We start from the raw sequence: 19,140 nt of genomic DNA, 5'->3' as shown, positions 1-19,140 counted from the left end.
GTGCCTACTTTGTACGAGAATGAGTTTATTTCTTCGACAGACTCAAAAGTCCGGTCTTATTTTCGAAATTCCCGGTTTTCAAGGTTTTCTCTACGCATACGAACCTTGAATACGTAGACATACCTACACCTTATTACAACGATAATTAATTCGGTAAGATGTATCGATATGCAAGATTTGTACGTCTTATATCGATAGAGATTCTGCAGGTGTTCCGTTTTTGCCAATTTTCGAAAAATTCCCGTTCTACTCGTCCCGGTTTTATACCAGGCATTTCCGTAACCCTTGAGTCACACATTATTGTGCCGAGTCAACTTTTATAACAAGATAGTATTCTATGGTTTTTGGGGTCACTGATTATGAGTCTGAAATCAAATTTCAAAAATTCAAGGCGGTGGATTCAATATGGTGGGCCAAATTTTTAAATTGAATCGAATACGGTCAAAAAATGGTGTGCAGGGGGTTTCGGGGCCGCTGATTGAATTTGCCGTAGTGAATTTTCAAAATCTGTTTTCAGATTCGTAATCAGCGACCCCAAAAACTGGGCAGAGAGAGTTTTTTCTCCGAATTCGATCGAATTTGAAATTTCATTTCAGCATATTAGATCCGCTATCTTGAATTTTTAAAATCCGATTTCCGATTCATAATCAGTGACCCCAAAGGCTTATAAATTATGTAAAACATGTATATGTGTAGAAGGGTAACCTTTTCGGAAAGTAATTATTCCTTCAATTTGCACGATATTTTTCAAGCATCTCGTTTCTGACAATAATAATTTACACTACATCGCAACAATTACTCTCAAGTATTGAAAACCTACTAGTATTCCATCAGAAATAGCAAAGAACCGCATAGAAGTATGTTGAAAAATTCTTTAAATATACAAAAAAAAAAAAATATGGTGGTAAGAATACTTACCACGACGACTCAAAGGGTTAACCTGGCCCCACAACTCTGTTTATCTTCCCCTTTTACCCCCGCATACCCGGCGTATGCTAATACGAATGTGTCGTATACCCGAGGCGGTCCGATTATAATATATATGGGGAATTCCATGTCAAATTTACCCCTTTTTTCCCTCACCATTTTTGATTCGTTCCGCGATCGAATTTCGTTTGTTGAAAATGTTTAAAGTGCTAAAAAAAAATAGAAGAAAAAATCGGCCCATCATCGGCCAGGTGTCGGTATGATCGGAATGAGAAACTAGATTGTTCAGATTTTTAAAAACGACCGTTTTCGAAATGGGTTCGAATAATATTAAAACAAAAAAAAAAAAAAAACGGTTAGCGAAAAAAATTTGAAAAAATTCAGGAGTGCCTTTTTTAGATGGTAGAATCGTATAAAAAATCGCGGAACGAATGAAAAATGGCGATGGAAAAAAGTGGTTGGTTTAACATGGAATGCCCCATATACTACCTTGAATTGCGTTACAATATAAACCGATCACGCGTGGCGATTGCATAATTGCATAAAAATAGTAAAATAACAATAAGTTATAAATGCAGGTGGAGAAATATAAAACACGCGTGTACCTAATTTCGTATATGGGTGTATACGCGGTGGCGTCTGTATATCGTGCGATGTACAAAGTATAACCGCGGTGATAGCGATTATCGTAGATTAATGATATACAATATGTAGGTAACCGGGTACGGGAGGAGGGAACGCGACGGGAATTTTATCGGTGGCGTCCGACGTCTAATCGTTAGGAAATAACTCTCTATAATATAATGAAAACGCGATACCTCCGCAGTCTCTGAGAATATTTATCGGTCATTACGTGTACGTATTAATATAAACCAGGGATGGCCAACTTGATCGGACCCGAGATTTACCGTTTACCTTCCAGACACCGAGCTATCTACCGATCTCAAATCTTTACCGCAGAATTAAATGAAATACTTTTCGACAGCGGCATGAAAAAATATATCTTTGGCTTGCCGCGACCGACTGGCCTAATAGCGACGATCGAACGGTTGGCCAACCCTGATATAAACCGACGTATCGCGCGATTATACGGCTGAAATGCAATACTAACCCGTACCGTAAAACCGATTCCCCTTGTTGTTGTTGTTCTTCTTGTTGTCACAGAGGAATTAGGGTAGAGTTTGAAAAAAGGAAATAGTACGTCTATACGCATACTTGTACAATATACTCACCATACCGTTGTCCATAGCTGGGCCATATGGCGACTGGAAGCCTGGTTTGTCTGCAACGATAAAATGTGAATACGAAGAATGAGAAGAATGAATAAATACACCGAGCAACAAATGTATACAAAGTAGGTTTCGTGCGAATGAGGATGGGTATATAAAAAATGAAAAAGTCGGTCCGCCGGTCCGCGGTCGTGTGTATAGGAACGAGGGAGGATTAGCCTCACCCCCGTGCCGCCTGTGGCATACACGGCACGTGATACATCCGCGAATTTTCAATGCGCGAATAACATTACAATATACAGACAGGGTGGAAACCTTTGCATGTTTGCAACGAATATACGCATACCCACACACCATATCACGAAGATCCCTCATATTTATAACGCGTCTTCGAGCACCTCACCTCACCTCACCTCTGCGGTATGCGAACTGTTCCAGACGCGGGGAGGATTCGAGTTCGCAGCTCGACCTTCCCTCGATCACACACATCGGCCATAAATTTACCATTCCGTACCTTACCCTTACTCTTGTATACTTATCGATAACCGCAAAAATAGAAGAAGACGAAGAAGAAGAAGAAGAAGAAGAAGAAAGAGAAGAAACTCACGAGTTTATAACCAATATGCACACACGGTATGTATGAGGCAAATACACCGACAAGATCATACACAGCTATATCGATATACGCGTTGTGAATTGAATGGAGAAAAATTTGTAACATCGCGGGGTCTTTAATAAATAATATCGAACGTATGTGGCGGGAAGACGAATAGGGGGAGGGGAGGGAGAAAGCGATCCGAAAGCAGCCTAAATCTGCAGCATTTATGTCCGCGCGTTACAGGTGTATGCATATATATGTATTGTATCGGTGGACACGTGTTTGCGTTACGATCACGATCGTGAAAAAAATTGAGTATGCTAGGAGCGCGCAGAAAAAAAAAAAAAAAGAGGACCTCGCCCCCTCTTCACCATCACCAAACCAGCATCTTCACGTTTTCCGCGACCCCGCGAAACACAAAACAAAACTGCTAACGCGGCCGTCGTGGAGCAGTTTTGATTTATAAAGACGTATAGGAAATTTATTCGACTTTTCTTTGCATTTTTCATTCATATATTATATTGTATATTGATCGGCAAATGGTGAAAAGAAAAGGACGGCGGAGGGAGTTGGAGGAGGGGGGCAGAGAATCTAAAGAATATGTATATATGCATCGATGACAAAGTTTGAAGATTAAAACCAATCATCATCACGCGGCTGATGAAGAATTTTCTTGACAAGTTTGTGGCAGCGTCGCGATTTTCGTGCTGTTCTTGTGCATTCTCGATTCGAATCGATTGGTAATGGTAATATGAATATGTGCATCGGTTTGAAAAGAACTTAATGATAATTTGTTATATGAGTAATGACGAGAAGGATATTTGTTGTTCTGTTACGCTGCAGCTAGAACCGAAAAAACTTGTTAGATATTTGATCCCAGCGGTTATGTTATAATTTGTCATTTTTTTTTTCACCTACTTAAAGCAGTCTTTCAGAATTTATTTAGACTTTTGTCTCAACCCGTCCAAGCACAATAAATTTTTCAAAATTTCACAAAAGCTCGCGAAATCTTATTTGAACGCCGATAGCGTTTTCAAAAACAAACATCAATATGAAACGCTATGTCTTTTTTTCGTTTTGAGTTGTATTTCCATAAAGAGAATACGGAAAAAAAAGATCGATATTCATTTTCATATATTTTAGTCGGTTTTGAATCCAAAATATTTGTTTTCCAAAACTTGGACCATTGTAATTTTTTTTGAAAAAATTCACCACCATCCTTCCTATATTGCCGTTATTTTGAGGGATGACGCAGTGAATTTTTCGCTTTGCCGGCATCAGCTTATTTACCGTTGTTAAAACGGTTTGTCAAATCAAGTTTCATTGCCTATAAAAAAAAAAATCCGAAAGACTGCTTTCAGAAGGTACAACGAAAAAAAAATGAATAATTTTCAAGTAAATCAAAAATGGTCCGGGTCGCGGGTTGGTCGGTTTCGTATGGACTGCCCCATCTGTACATATAATTGAGGAGTCGCAGATAGATGGACAGACATATCGACAGACAGGTATATTATTAATACGCACACGTTGACGAGAATTAACCGAGCGGTAATAACGCAGATCTGCTTTGTATTGAGCAACGTTCAAATCAACTACGCAGCTAGTATATAGCATGTTTGAAAAGTAACGTTACATCGTACACCCATGCGCGTGCGTGTGTATGTGTGTCTGTTTATATATATATATATATATACATATCATATAACGCATAACTGAGCTATATCGGAAATCGATCCACTTATTAAATATTCTTCGATTTACACACGAGGAATACCTAACAAGACGAAGATGAGGAGTGTGAGGAGAAGAAGGTGGATCGAGACACGTGGATATTTTATGTATAATTCCGGAGTGATCGTTTAGTATAGTTATACATACGTAGAGACGATATATCACATTAGGCATACACATAGACATCCGGCATGAAACTGGTAATAAAAATTCTCTCTTTCTCCTCGGTCTCCCGCTTCGTTACACACGTATTAGAATAATCGTCATCGTGCCTGTGTACCATTGGCCGTTGCCCGTGGTTACACACCGCCATACACTTATACCTATATACACACCATCATACACTATACGAGTATACATAACGCGTATGCTCAAACTCTATAAGAGCTAAAAACTAAGAACACGCCCGTGCGATTACCATACTTGTTATACGCGGCTGATCGGGCGATGAGAGAGCCAGTTTCTACACCCAGCCAACTGAAATGCCACGCGTTTATGCCGCAGCGAGTTGCTGCCTATTACATGTGACTAGAATCAATGAATTTCTTTCCACCGGAGCCAGCGAGTGAGACGAAATAACACCGACGTATGGCGAAAAAAAGAAAAAAAAAACAAGAAAAATCAACTTAACGGGTATATTTATAAAAGACCGACGGAAAAAGGTACGCTTTCAAACGTCACCCTGTGAGACTTGAATTGACTCGTCCGGGTCATCGTCAAAGACGGACTTTGGTTCGGTAGAGGGGATTCGGGAAGGTACGAGATGGAAGAGGGCGAGTTGACCGGAGTTGGACAGTTCGCGGGAGAATTGTGCGATAGGCGGTGTGGTGCAATCAGAAGTTTTGAATTCCCTGACAATGACAACGCGGTCGGTCAGCCACCAGCAGCAGTGCTGTAACGCAGTGTCCTTTGATGCATGATATCCCCGTCGACGACGACGACGACGACGACGATTACAGAGCCACCCGCCGCCACTTCGTCATTCCTGCAGCAGGTCGGCAGGATTATGCGATATTATTGTACCCTCACGCTCCGCAAGACACGTCAAGAACAGGAGTTCAACTACTACGTACGTTATAGGTTACTACGCGTGGATGCCAGTTTAGCTCTCAACTAGGATCTACATGTCTTTCACCTCGTGCGTAGGCTTACTCACACTCTCCGACACGGCAAAGTTTAAAAAGAGTTCTAACTTCGATCGAAGCGTTCCGACTTAGGACCTGCTTTGGACCTGGAATCAAGATTCCTGCGATATTGAGGAAATCGCGTCAGTGGGTGAAAAGCGTCGAACGTCCGAGAGTATTTGAGACAGGATGCGATAAAGGACTCCTCGTATAACGCGCCGCACGTACGTGTTAGGTGCCAACTTCCTGGAGTACACCTCCACGTCCACACCTTACACGGTGCCCTTTATACCGCCTCCTCGTCTGCTGCACCGTGCGATCGAGTTCACGTTCACGTCGGAGTATTTAGTTTTTCAGATCATTGTCTGGTGCAGGGTCGTCAACCCGAGTCGCACCGACGCACCGCCAAGGGCTACGCCGCTGCAGGTTATAATACATAGATTTCACGGACGCAACGAAGCTGCGTCGTCTGGTTACCCGAGTGCAATACATCCAACGCTGATCCTGTATTTATAATCACTTGGCGACGTCGGGTGCGTGTCATAGGTATCTACCTGCAATACATGCTATGTACTACCAACATGCACGGATGGATATTCACAGGTGGTCCAGGAACCTCCGCAGTGCAGGCATTGCGAGGCAAAACGCATCGTCCGCATGCTCCTCCTCCACCCACGACATCTTTCTCGAATTAATTATGTCCGGCCCGATAGGTCACCCCTGCATATTATACTCCCTGAGGGATGCGAGGGAAAGTGGAGCGAGCTCAGGGTCCGTTTGGCAACCCCTCTGCGTCTCCTTAGTCCCCGTACACTCGACCGGATGGGACCGACCGACCGATCGGTGGTGCGAGCGGAAGAGAAAGAGAGGGAGAGAGAGAGAGAGACAAAGTTTCTTCTAACCGCGTTCCGTTCGCGTGCCCGAGAAAAGTTTCTACCTGCAAACGCAGCTTGTCATGGCACTATATGCTCATCGACTCCATCGTCTGTGTATGATGTAGGTACGTTATACAATGGTACATAACACCAAAAATATCAGATAATTTCGGGGGAATGATTCTCCAGTTTCGAGGGTATCGCTCCCGTTTGATGACAGTTTCACTTTCAATGGAAGAAATCCTTGATCCGAAGTCTACTGCGCGATTCTGCGTTACGCCAAACAGTATACACGTATAATATATAAGAGGCGTTTGAGAACCGTTGGCTACCTGAATTATCCCCGCCCTTTATTTTTCGAGGGGCCCTACCTACATTCGATGCCGGAGGGACCATTTTTTCCATCCCTCTCTTCGCTCCGGCACATTAGAAATTCTCTCTACCACCACAGACGCGGTTCGTTGTAATACATGCTCCGTTTTTCTCTCCTGCGTGCACGTTCTCTATCCCCTTTTTCATCCTATTTCAACCAGCTATTTCATTCTACGACACACGCACACGCGCGCCTCCTCTTTTCTATACCTCCGTAAAAGCTGAACCTTTGAATGTAAAGAAGGCAAGGGTAGGCAGGCAGGTATATGTATACCTCATCGGGTCGCGTGGCACCAACCTCACGCACCTCCGCAATGATTATCGCCTCTGTTCCTGCAGTTGCAGTAAAGTTTTACGACCGTTTGTTTGCAATAATATAATAGTGCAATAAATTGTGCATAGACCCAAGAATTAGGAAAGTGTTGAGAAAAATGAAAAGGAAAAACAAACACAATACACGCGATAAGAAGTGTATTAAAACAAAGAGAGAACAAAGATTGGAAAGGTAACGAACTGCCATACTATTATACGTGCGTGGATATAATTATTCTCATCTACCCATGTACAGAAAATCTAATCTTGTATCGCGTACCGCAACAAAGCGCGATGATAATACCGTCTGTGATGTTCATCACGAAGTTGCGGTTATACGATACCTACGTACTGTAATATAGGTCGTACACCGGCATACATACAATCCTTGTCAATATCCGAAGTGTGTTAATTGTATCGCGAGCTGATGGTTCACACGACAGATTCACCCACGATTCCTCAACCTTATACTACCACGTGAAAGATTAACGAAGTCAAAAACGACATATAAATAAAGAAAACATGTGCACGTCGTATTATATCGATCACGGATAGAATAAAAGAGAAGATTTGACCCAAAACTACGGTAAACGAGAGGGACGCGTCAGGTTTTTTTGGTAAATGGAAACATACTTCGTAAAATGCAAAATTTACTATAGAAACAGTAAAGATCACCGTGTGCAGAGTAATATCTGTTACGTTTGATGGAGAAAACAATAAATTTTTGACATGGGTATTTTTTTTTTACAAAGATTTTGAGTGTCTCTCTTTTACTGAAGTTTTGATTGAAATCTGCTCTTTTTCTTGTGTCCGTGATTAAGTGTGAGGCGAAGCTTTAAACGTAGAAAAAAAAATTGACACTAAAAAGAAAGAAGTCAAAATTACAGAGGAACTATTCAAAACGCGTCAAATTCTCTCGCAGTTTCGTGCTTTACCTGCAACGGGATTAGCGTTGTTCGATTTCGAAAGGGTAAGCTGGGAAAGAGAGAGAGAGAGAGAGAGAGAAAGAGGGGGGGGGGCTCCAACATGGTATACCATGCAGCAAGGCTGCAGGCAGGCTGCGGACTGGCTAGAATTTCACGAAAACTCGAAAGATAACAATCAGTCCGAGTTTTATTTTCTTTTCTGCAGAAAAGAGTAAAGTGGGTAATCATATGATTAATTCTCAGGTCAGTATTTAATTATAAATGTACGTTTCACTGTATAAATATCTGGTTATCAGCAATTTAATCGGGTCGGACAGGCCAACACAGCAGCTGTCGTCATTTCCACGAGGATAATTGAACGAGGAAGTGCCCGCGATTTTGCCGTCACAGTTATCATATCACTTATGATTTCTTCTTTCAGTTACTATAAAGTTGCGACATGTGTTTCAATCTCAATTATTTCAAACACTGTACACAGAACGTAAGTCGGTTAAGTTAGCAGGCTGAAGTTTGTAACGTTATTCCAACGGTGCATGATTGGAAAAAATTGTTATTTTGCAACTTTGGGATTTCTTGGAAATTTAGTAAGCTGTTAATACAGCATCAACAAACTCGGATTTAGTAAATTCAACTTCTTCAGTTATTCTAAAGATGAAAAATAGTAATTTTTGTCTCAACGTTTCGACGCTTTAAATTTACTAACTTTAGCCTCGTGATAAGTTACACTCCGTATATTGTCAGTATAAGCGCGTTGATCGTTAAGGTTGTATTACGTTCGGAATATTTAAGCGCAGCTGCCACCTTATACCCTATGTACCAGACTATAACCAACTACGAAGAGAGATCATCTCGCATTCAAAGAGTCCGCGGCGCCTCTCTTCGTAGCGGACAAGCCGAATGCAGAAGAAAATAACGACACATGGACGGTAACATAAGAAATATTTTCGAACGTTAGCAAACTTAAAATTTACCCATACACAGGCATACCGAAAACGGGTGAAGAATAAGGTGTCCAACAGTCGGAAAAGTGTATAAAATTGAGTAATTACGCGTAACCTCTATGAATAGCATCCCAACTTCCAGGTTATACATACATGTACATAACAACGATATTATCGTAAGCCGATGTAGAATCGAGGAGAAACCGAGGTAGAAGAAGCGAGCCAGCAAAACCAGAAAAGCGCCGATGAAGAAAGAAGAGGAAGAAAAAGAAGAAGAGGATGAAAGGACGGGGATAAGCCCGAGGGGGAGCCGGCAGAATGTGGCGTGCCACGCGACCGACCGCTCGCCGTTCGGGCAAGACCCCGACGTGGTGAGGGTAAGGTCACTGCAGCATGGAGCAGCTGTCGTTCCGAGTCCCTCCCTTCGATCCTCTCGCCCATTCGACCGACGTCGAACGGACTTACGGACCCCGATCCACGGTCCCAGTGTGTCGGAACGGCCCTCCGAAGAGGACGAAGAGAAGGAGGAGGAGGGGGAGGAGGACCACCTCCGTAACACCGAGTAGAGGTTCTCGACCCAACGCAGTATCCCCGAGAGTTATCCCCAACGTCAGTATATTGGGCCGGTTATACATAAGTATTTGCTTTTGTGGGGGGGTGGAAATAGAGTCCAGTATATGTTCGCTCTTGTCATTTTCCAAACTCTCCCACTGCAGGTTTACCGAACATTTTCAAATATATTTAACCCTTTCAGTCACGCATTTAACAACTCGGAGATTTTTGGGCTCACCGATCACGAATCTAAAGTCGGAATTTCATCATTTCTAAATCCAAGATAGCGGATCCAATATGGCGGCTGTAAAATTACAAAAAAACTATCAAAATCCTAAGGGGGTTTTTGGGGTCGCACGAAGCAACAAAGATCATTTGAAGTTGAAATTGAAAATTTGTTAGCTGGGACGCTGGGTTAATTTTCATCGTTACAGGATCATTCATCTCGTTGTTCCGGTCGTAGTCTACACACCTATCCATAAGCGACACGTACTCGAGTAACGATCCGGAGAAATGAACGAGTCCTCGAGACCATGACCAGGGTTTAAAGGAAACGAGATTTCTCACCTACCCCGTGCGTTACGGCGTGATTGTCTCTTATTATGAAAAATGAGGAATCGCCGTTGAGACGTATAGGATGCGCCACGTGCCGCGCGCGTGCCCGATACACCTCCTCGTCTCCCGTCGGGGGACTTTGTCACCTTTGTTCGCCGCGTCGCGTTCCTGTTTCTCGGGATGCGAGGCGAGCAAGCGAACGAGGAGAAGGTATAGTTGAGGTGGATCGCTGCCGCCAGTCTGCTCGCCTGCCTGCACGCCTTGGGAATATAAGGTATAGTGTATAAGCGGTGGGTACAAAAGCGCGTGTGTAAGGTACCGGTAGGCAGGCAGCAGACGCTTGGAATGTTCAACAGGTGATCGACCAGCCGAAAGTCCGGCGAACTGATACGCGACACCATTTTTCCTCGATTTTCTGTACATTCGAGCAGAAATTTCTGTAAACGTTGTATATATATATATACAGATTCACGTATACAGATAACCCAGACTCTGTAAATCCGAAACTCCTGTCATCTTCGAAAACATATTATACCGACGTACGCGAGCTTTGATTGCAATACGCATGATTTTTTCAGAATCCGCGGTGTACAAGTTACAAGGTCGCGGATGTACGAGAAATGGGATCAACGAACGGTTGTGATGATCCGCAATTGACGCGTACGACGGTATAATATTTACGAAAGAAAGACGATCGTTTCTTCAAGTTGCGCGTTCTACGATACATCGGGTCGATTAACGACTCTCCACTTATCGGATTCGATTCCTCTCAAGTTTTCGATTCAGAGACATCGGTCGGATCTTCGCATCGTCGTTCGGTGCAGAGTAACTAGAATTTGAAGGGTACCGCGGGTAAAAACTTGTGAATAACCGACATATCCTATTAGACGAATCAAGATTTCGAACAATTCATCTATCGTTATTTTATCATCGCATGTTTGAAATTTCGATGCATCGGCCATTCCAAACGTTGATCCATTGGCGAGTTGTTACCCCCGCGCCCAATTTGAAATTAAGGGTATCGTTCCAACGGACCGTAATACCGGCTACGTAGGTGACGTTTTCACACGAGGTGAGTGTAAACGTGCACGCTGCACTTACATTACGTGGTGGGCGCCTGACTCTCCGTGCGACCCGCGAACGGAGGTGAACTCGCACCGCGTAAGTAGAAACCCGTGCGTGCATGCGTACAAAGCTAACAAAAACCTATATACCTCGGCGCACAACGTGCCGAGGAGGCAGCAGCCGGTACAACGGCAGCAACGACAACGGCAGGTGCACTGCGTCGCGTCCGTGTCGCACCCCCACCTCGTCCTCCCTCCCGCCAACCTAAAAGAAGTTTTACCATGCCCAACTAACCCCTCGGATCTTCTCTTAGACTTGCTCCGACGATTGAAGAAAAAAAAGACGTGAATGATAAAGAAATAAGGACTATACGTTAGGCCGTTTTAGAAACAAAGTAATCAGCGATTTTCCACCAGTTCACCCCCATGAAAGGTTTTTTTGGGTTTTAAAAGAAAGATTTTGTCGAAACGTTCTATGTTATGCGTATTCACGTTTATATACAATTTTTTTAATTTAACAAGTATCGTGAATTAAATTTTTTTTTTCTACCGCTTACGTCAATCATAATATCAATTTACGTTACAAGGAAGACCTACACTTGTAATATCAAGAAGTCTACAATTGTTGTTTGAGAAGTGTTTCTGGCGGCTTTTTCATTGTTAATTCAATCTCTTGAAATCTTTATAATTTAATATAAACTCGTAATTTAAGAAAATAAGATTCCCGGTTGATGTTTCGTTGTTTATGGATCGTGATTCTTGGATGTAACATAAATTTCAGGAAAGAAATAATAATTCAATTGCTGCAACGTCTCTTCATAAATTCAAAAAACCATGGAAAAAAGTGAAAAATCATATGAGCGCGACCTTCCGCACAATGTAGAACGCTCTTTTTTGGACAGAATCTTTCTTTTGACCTAAACAAACTGGTGAGCTGTTGCACCAACGGTAGGAACCTTACAGTCGACAAAGTTGAATGAAAAAAAAATAAATAAATAAAGGAGACGCCTGCGCATGGCTGGTACTCGTATAGGGAGTGAAAAACAAGCGAGGGAAAGTAGGAGGGAAAGAGAGAGCGAGAGGAGAGTCGGAAGGCTGGTAGCACGCGGGACGGGGTTGATATTTCGCTATTTTCGCTACTGCGCACCTGTCGGGGGTTCGTACGTGGTGGACTACGACACGTGCTTCTATCTCAAATACAAAGGTCGACACCGTCGCGAAAAACGGGTAGGTATGCCCGTCTGCCGAGGATATATTTTCGTTTAGCGTTAATTCATCAGTGCATCTTTGCATCCGATAAAACGGCGGGAATTCGGACAAAGGACGATGTTGCAGGGATTGTTGCAAGTGGCGACTTGCCTCCTCTCAGTTTCGAACGTTTCTTGATTGTTTCGGCGGTGCAATAAATGAGGTTTTCTACGCTTCTTTCGCTTTTAATCCATTATTCGTTCTCATTAATCACTCTTGAACGGACAATAAGATTTCCAACACGTGTAACGCGTCGATATGTCGAATGGAATCCTACTTGACACTGGGATCGTAAATCTATCGCGTTTGGGGGTTAACGTTATCTTAAGTATCTCAAGTATATCAAGTTCACTAACACCGTCACGTCGACGAACTATTCCTAACCACTATCGCCCGTTTTTTCCAAACTTTGTGCGTTTGTAATACCGTCGCGGAAGAATAACTTGCGATAACTTGTGCACGATGATAACTTGGTCCCGCAGACGAGTTCGCCTAACTCGTGCGGAGGTTGAGAACATCTATGACTTTCAGTGCAGAGACTTTGACAACTTCGACGAACTGTATCTGTCCACGCGTTTAGAATTGTGTAAATATGCATTCGAATCTTGGCTTTAATCGCGCGATGGCGAAATGGAAAAAGGGACACCTGTAAACAGATCGTCATTGTCAACGGGGTATTGGTAATATGATGGGATTCGAGCGGGCAAAGTACAGAAAAGGATATCAGAGATTCTAACCCGCCGGGTATTGTCTCGGAAGAGTGATATACATATGTATACGTGTATAAACGGCGAGGGAGAGATTGTTTTCGGGGTGTTGGGACAACGGGGTAGAGAGGAGGCGAGGAAGAGGGATGGAGTGAAATTTAGCGAGTATCGCGTGTAAGTTGTTTGGTGAAATCACGTTTGGGCTGAGGGGCGGTGAAGGGGGAATGTTTAATTGGGAGAATATACATCGTTCGGGAACTGGATAACCTCGGGTGTTGCGAGTAAAACTTAAAAAGTGGAAAAAAGTAAGTCAGGGGAGAGAAATGCCGTAGAGGCAGCACCATCTACATTGTCAAGTGAACCAAAACAGAACCATCCTGGGAAACTGGGTTGAAAACGGTTGTTTTTAATCATCGTTAAATCGCATCCCGTACGCCGCGTAATTGGTAATCGAACGACAACCGTCCGGTCAGATATTTTCACCCACATGTCACTCGGACGCGATGTTTTTGGTCAAAAAACGCGGCGCTGTATACGTCTACGATACGATATCCGAACGAAACACGACACGCACGCTCTTAACATTCACAATTATACGTCAACTCCGGGCTAGTTATTCACTGTTTATGCACTGGTTCTTAAACCTAGTATGTTAAACTTCGTTTATTCACACTCACCAGGCTGCTTGTTAGCGATCTTATTGAAGCAGTTTTGAAATACTTCGTAGAGATGCATCGGCTCGTCGTCGCTGGCCGCCATGTTTCCGAACATCCAATTCATTTGTTTCGATTAACGGCCGCCAGCGGCGCCACAAATCGTCATCCTCTCGAACGATGATTATCGACTAGCTTCGGCCAGTCTCGACTCCCGCCAATATTTGAAATTGTTTCCGGACGATTTTCCGATCCCGCGATACAATATACGCTATAAATAGCACCGAAGAATATGATTAAGAAGGTGGCAGTAAATTTCAGACGTAACTAGGAATGGCAAACAATAAGAATAAGACAGGAAGAGCCCATATATGTTTCGGCTAATGTGGTTTCAAAAAAAAAGAAAACCTGCCATACTCTCAGGCGATATTCGACGAGCGTCCGCAGTACAGGCACCAGGGTATACAGATATATAATTTACGTGCCGCGCACTGTTCTCTCGGTATACCTTCGTACCTACGTATACCAAACTCTGCCCGAAAATCGCTTTCTTTTTGTAACTTTATTGTTTTTCTCTATTTTCATTGCATACAAGGTGTTCATCGAGATATTTATCGATGTAAAATAAAACCGTGCAACCTGTAAGAATCGGGATTATACTACAGGTGCAAAGGAAATATAGCATCAGAGTAGAAATGGAAAGATTATGCAACCTTTTTTATTGTTTTCGATACTCGATCGATATAATTGCTCTAAATATATTATCTATATATGTAGTTTGGATGCATTATGCACCTGACGAAATTTCCAAAAAATATTAATTATACGATATGATACGATGGCAGACAAATTACAAGACTGATTTATTTCTGACTTTTAGTTGTATGTCAAGTTTGTTAGATGCTGGAAATTTTCCTGAATCTTTGATGATCTGCCAACCCGTAGATTTGAATCTATGCCATTCGAAACGCCGAATAACAGGCCTAAATATGTTACGAACTTTCGCAATTAAATCTTCTACAATCATCGAGTTTGCTCTACGATTATTAACCAACTATGCAATCACTCACAGAGCTCAACTGCATATGTGTATGTGTATAAATATGAATAGTAAATCTGCAGTGTCGATGACACAGCGCTGACTGTTCATGAAGATTGTTTGACTAGAGCACCGCGAGGTACTTTAACTAGACTCTTGTGCTGCACTTAATAAATAAATTTTCAATAAGATATAAATGACTTAATTGAAATATTAACCATTGGGTTGCCTATTACTCGACTTTGAGTCCTGGTGTTGGACTATCACTAGTCATGAACGGCACTGCAACTAAGTACATGTACGGTTGAACAGCATATAACATGAAGACGCAGAGGTAGAACGGTAGTACTCGATCAGTTGGGATAGCAGATTGAGCGAGTTGCAAGGCAATAGTCAAGCTGCAAATCAGGGCTCCTTTAACTATGTAGCTTGAAGATTGTGCGGAGTGAGATATCCTAAAACAATATCAATATTTATACAATTAGTGCTCCAGCTTTGAACAGAATGTTCAACAGAAAATGTTCATGTACTCACCTGGATCGGACAGGTGCGATTAATGCTAATCCAAAAGCGGCACCAGATACTCTCACTAGAGAGAATAGCGGTGTTGTGTTGACGTGAATCCACTCCGGATTGGTGCACCATTTAAACGCCAATTTGACACTCCACTGTGGATCCATGCCTGCAAAATGAGTAACATATGTCTGTCTTCGCAGATGGAATCACAATGGGCTTGAATAAATTGTCTGATAGTAACTAGTTTACCAAGGCCCTTCTGCAGCCAATATGATCCAAAGGATATCATAGTCATGCCTAAGGCGGCCAGGAGTAATTTTGGCCTGCGAGAATGCCGCCACCATGTTGAAATCCTATAGTTGCATAAAAACGTCCGTGCTATCATCACACCTGCAAAAAGACAATTTTGAACAGATGACGAACTGTGACACTGAATAAGAAATATTATTCAGCACCGAACATTACAGGCAAACTTACGCACCTCCAAGTACTCCGAGGATACACTGATGGGGAAAATGCGCAGCGACGTAAAGGCGAGACGCAGAAACCAAGAACAGCAAAATACCGAACAAAAGCCAGAGAAAAAACTTTATTCTTGTATTAGTCGTTTTGCTGTAAAAAACGGGGAATTAATAAACAAAGATGCTCTCCAACTGGAATGTCATTTGATGATGGTGAATAGAAAAGAAGACTCGATCCACCTAATTCTTTGATGCCTTGACAACGATTCGTTTGTAAAGTGAACAATTGCAAATAGTACAGCTGCAGAGCCCATCACATGCCCTGCAAAATTTCAAAGTGTGATACAGAGTGATTTCGCAGAGATTTAGAGATGTATATTGCGATGTTCTGTTCTACTCACCCGATGGGGAACCTGGACCAGTTTCACATGTTAAATGAGTTTGTCTTAGCAGAGGTACAGGGTGCTTTATGAGCAGCTCTCTTTCTTTAACCCACCTACAGCACATTAGTGAATATTTTCCATATTTATCACAATATTACATTATTTTTGTCTAATTCAAGTTTACAGTGATGATAAATTTCAAAACTGAAAACCTTTACCTTGAAAGATAAAAACATCTGCATAGCTAGGGCTGAACTGATCTACTAAATGTACGTTTTATCTGAAGTGAATGAGATGACAGATATTAGAATAAGTCACAAAATTACAGTCCCCATTACACCTTGCAACGTTGAACGTGATGACGATAACTTCCATTTTCAACTCACCAGTACGGTCTATGTTCCATGAGTAGCCATTTCAACAGGATGTTACACCACTCGGACACAAAACTAACTATCAGTATATCAGAAGATAGCTTAGGACTTAGAATGACAAACAGTGGGACTAGAATCGAGAAAGCGTAGTCTGGATCAGCGACTTTTGTTACAGTCAAAAAGAACCTGTCGCTATCTGGAAACCTGCAAGAGAAAGAGAGAATTTTCACATGCGCTATTACAGCTTTTCTTCTGTAGAACTATGACGCTGAAACTAGAAGGTAATACAGGTGGAAAGGTTCCAGTAGATGATCAAACGATGAAGCCTGACAGGATAATTCAGGGAACTTTTTCTAAAGTATTCCTTGATATTTCATCATTTTCTCACTCACTGATAGCCATCCAGAATTATTACATGCCGGATATTATTTGCCAGTTTGAGGACCATTGTAGAACTTTTTGCTTTCATACTTATTCATCAAGAAACGTAATACTCACATGTTCTGCAAGCCAGCAATAGCTGCGGCACCGATTTCGTACAATGCTTCAACGGGATGCATTATGGACTTTGAGGTTTGGCAATAAATCAAACCCAATGCTTCTGAAAGTGTGCGTTAATATTTTCAGGCATGTACATTGTACACACATCAGTACATATATAATATGTATGTAATGCAGTGCCGGCCCGAGGGGGGGGTGCTAGCAGTGTGAGCATGCAAGGCCCTGCCTCTGTGAGGCGCTGCACCACTGACTGACTTGCAGATAACTAGTGCTGACAGTCGGCGACAGACTACATAATAAAAAAAATTGAAGTAATGTTTATTGTGCTTGCGTTGTAACGGCTGATCGTACATCATTCATTTTTATTGCGATGTGAAAATAAATAAAATATACATATTTGAAAGGAAGACGAGTTTTTGATGTAATGCATTATTGAGTTTTACAGAATAATATATGTTATTGTTTATTGTTATAATCGTACTACCAAAAAAAGTGAATTGTAAATATGCATGGGGCTTTCCATGCCAACTTGGCAAAACTTTGAAAGTTGACATTTTTAATTTTGCTGAAACTTGGCCATTTTTTCGCAGCCTAACAGAGAAGGTTCCTTAATTTTTTTCAACGTTTTATTCAACATGGTTTTTGGTAATAAATTATTGAAAAATTCATATTTTCAATAATCATTTACTTTTCAAACGCGTCTATCTTTGTTCCCACTGCACAGATTTACGAAGACAAGGTGCTGAAATTGTTCGGGAGGGAACAAACTTTCTAAGTAACATATTTCAAAGGTGCTACAGCTTCGTCTTCAGACTTCATTCTCAATTTGAAAACTAGGAATCAAATTTTCAGGACATGTGCCACTTTTGAAAATTGAAAACGATTTATTTGAACTCTATTCAAATTTTATTAGTGTTCTGAAAACTTTATTGACCTTACCAATTACTGTCACATAGGCAGAAAAATCGTTCTCGAGGTTGAAAATAATAAAAAATTACTTGAGACGTGACACTAGTCAAGAACAATTGACTTCCTTAACCACTATATCGACTGAATCCGAATTGACCAAAAACTTAAATTATGATGATATTATCAACGAATTTGCTGTAAGACATGTCAAAAAAATTATTTTAGTGAGACGAATCCCAAATTGTATTCATAAGTTTATGAAGCAATTATTTTTGTTATTTGATTTATAAACGAGTTTTTATGTGACTGAAATGTTAAATTTATGAAATAAATGTAAACTAAATCCTGGTGAATAATGAATTTAAAAAAAGTAATGAATTCTACGACTTTACTATTGCGATTTCGTAGAGTCCATGCCATTTCTTTACTTCTGCGTAAAGTGAAAATGTGTTGCAGTTTTTGTTCAGGATTGCGTATAGAATGGTGCTGTAGGCCCTTTTTTACGTTCGAGATACGTGGACTCTGATATTTGGAGATACACAAATGAATGTCGAAATCGACCAGGGCACCAACTTACATACATTTCAGGCACAGTTGAAAGTGATCTTCAAGAGTAATATATACCAAAATTCAGTAAATCATTACTTCTTTGTACGAAATTTGTTTCAAGGTCTTGCAAGTCAAATTTGCACTAGGCCCCGCTTCTGTTCGGGCCGGCACTGCTGTAACGTGTATGATGCGGACACGTTACATCAATAAACGTTAATGCGTGATCCGTGTAATTGCAATTGAAAATTTTGTACCTTGAATTATATTCAGGATTAAATCACGCTCATATTCTTCAACTGTATCGGTTTTGGCAGAGAACTGATTAACAATTCATTAATTAAATATTAAGAAACGGTTGAAAGAAGAGATTGACGAAACACTGACAGGCACCGGCAGTCTCCATCTACACCGTCAGCCTCCATCTTGTGTCAACCGGCGGCAGAAGCAGCCTGCAGTGTTGGCGCCCTCTTGAGACCGTACTTTTACGGTACGGGCCTAGGACTCAAGATTCAAGCTGCGAGCTCAAAAAACTCCCTAGGGTCTTAGAATAGTAATGAAAAGTTCACGTGATTGCTGCCAGCACTGGTAGCTGCT

General features: G+C 41.7%; 2 protein-coding genes across 3 annotated transcripts in view; both read right to left on the bottom strand.

The window, feature by feature from the left end:
* LOC124303572 (transcription factor 12) overlaps positions 1–13,931 on the bottom strand; it is an 82,236-nt gene extending 68,305 nt beyond the window's left edge. For both annotated transcript variants that reach the window (XM_046760933.1, XM_046760938.1), the window contains exons 1-2: positions 13,839–13,931; positions 2,160–2,209 (exon numbers count right to left, since the gene is read on the bottom strand). In XM_046760933.1, the coding sequence (XP_046616889.1) occupies positions 2,160–2,209; positions 13,839–13,920 (132 nt within the window). In that variant the 5' untranslated portion in view covers positions 13,921–13,931. The remainder of the gene's footprint in view (positions 1–2,159; positions 2,210–13,838) is intronic.
* Positions 13,932–14,519: 588 nt separating this feature from the next.
* LOC124302402 (glucose-6-phosphatase 2) lies at positions 14,520–18,871 on the bottom strand. Its single transcript, XM_046758562.1, has 9 exons — positions 18,801–18,871; positions 17,086–17,188; positions 16,600–16,791; positions 16,232–16,326; positions 16,071–16,152; positions 15,851–15,981; positions 15,619–15,759; positions 15,388–15,535; positions 14,520–15,308 (listed from the first exon to the last, which is right to left on the bottom strand). The coding sequence occupies exons 2-9, from the start codon at positions 17,145–17,147 to the stop codon at positions 15,086–15,088; spliced, it is 1,074 nt and encodes a 357-aa protein (XP_046614518.1). The 5' UTR covers positions 17,148–17,188; positions 18,801–18,871; the 3' UTR covers positions 14,520–15,085.
* Positions 18,872–19,140: the final 269 nt, after the last annotated feature.

This window comes from Neodiprion virginianus, chromosome 4, assembly GCF_021901495.1.
Source record: "Neodiprion virginianus isolate iyNeoVirg1 chromosome 4, iyNeoVirg1.1, whole genome shotgun sequence".
Lineage (NCBI taxonomy): Eukaryota > Metazoa > Arthropoda > Insecta > Hymenoptera > Diprionidae > Neodiprion > Neodiprion virginianus.
Note: the sequence above shows the minus strand (reverse complement) of the source record. Positions and strands in the feature narration are given on the sequence as shown.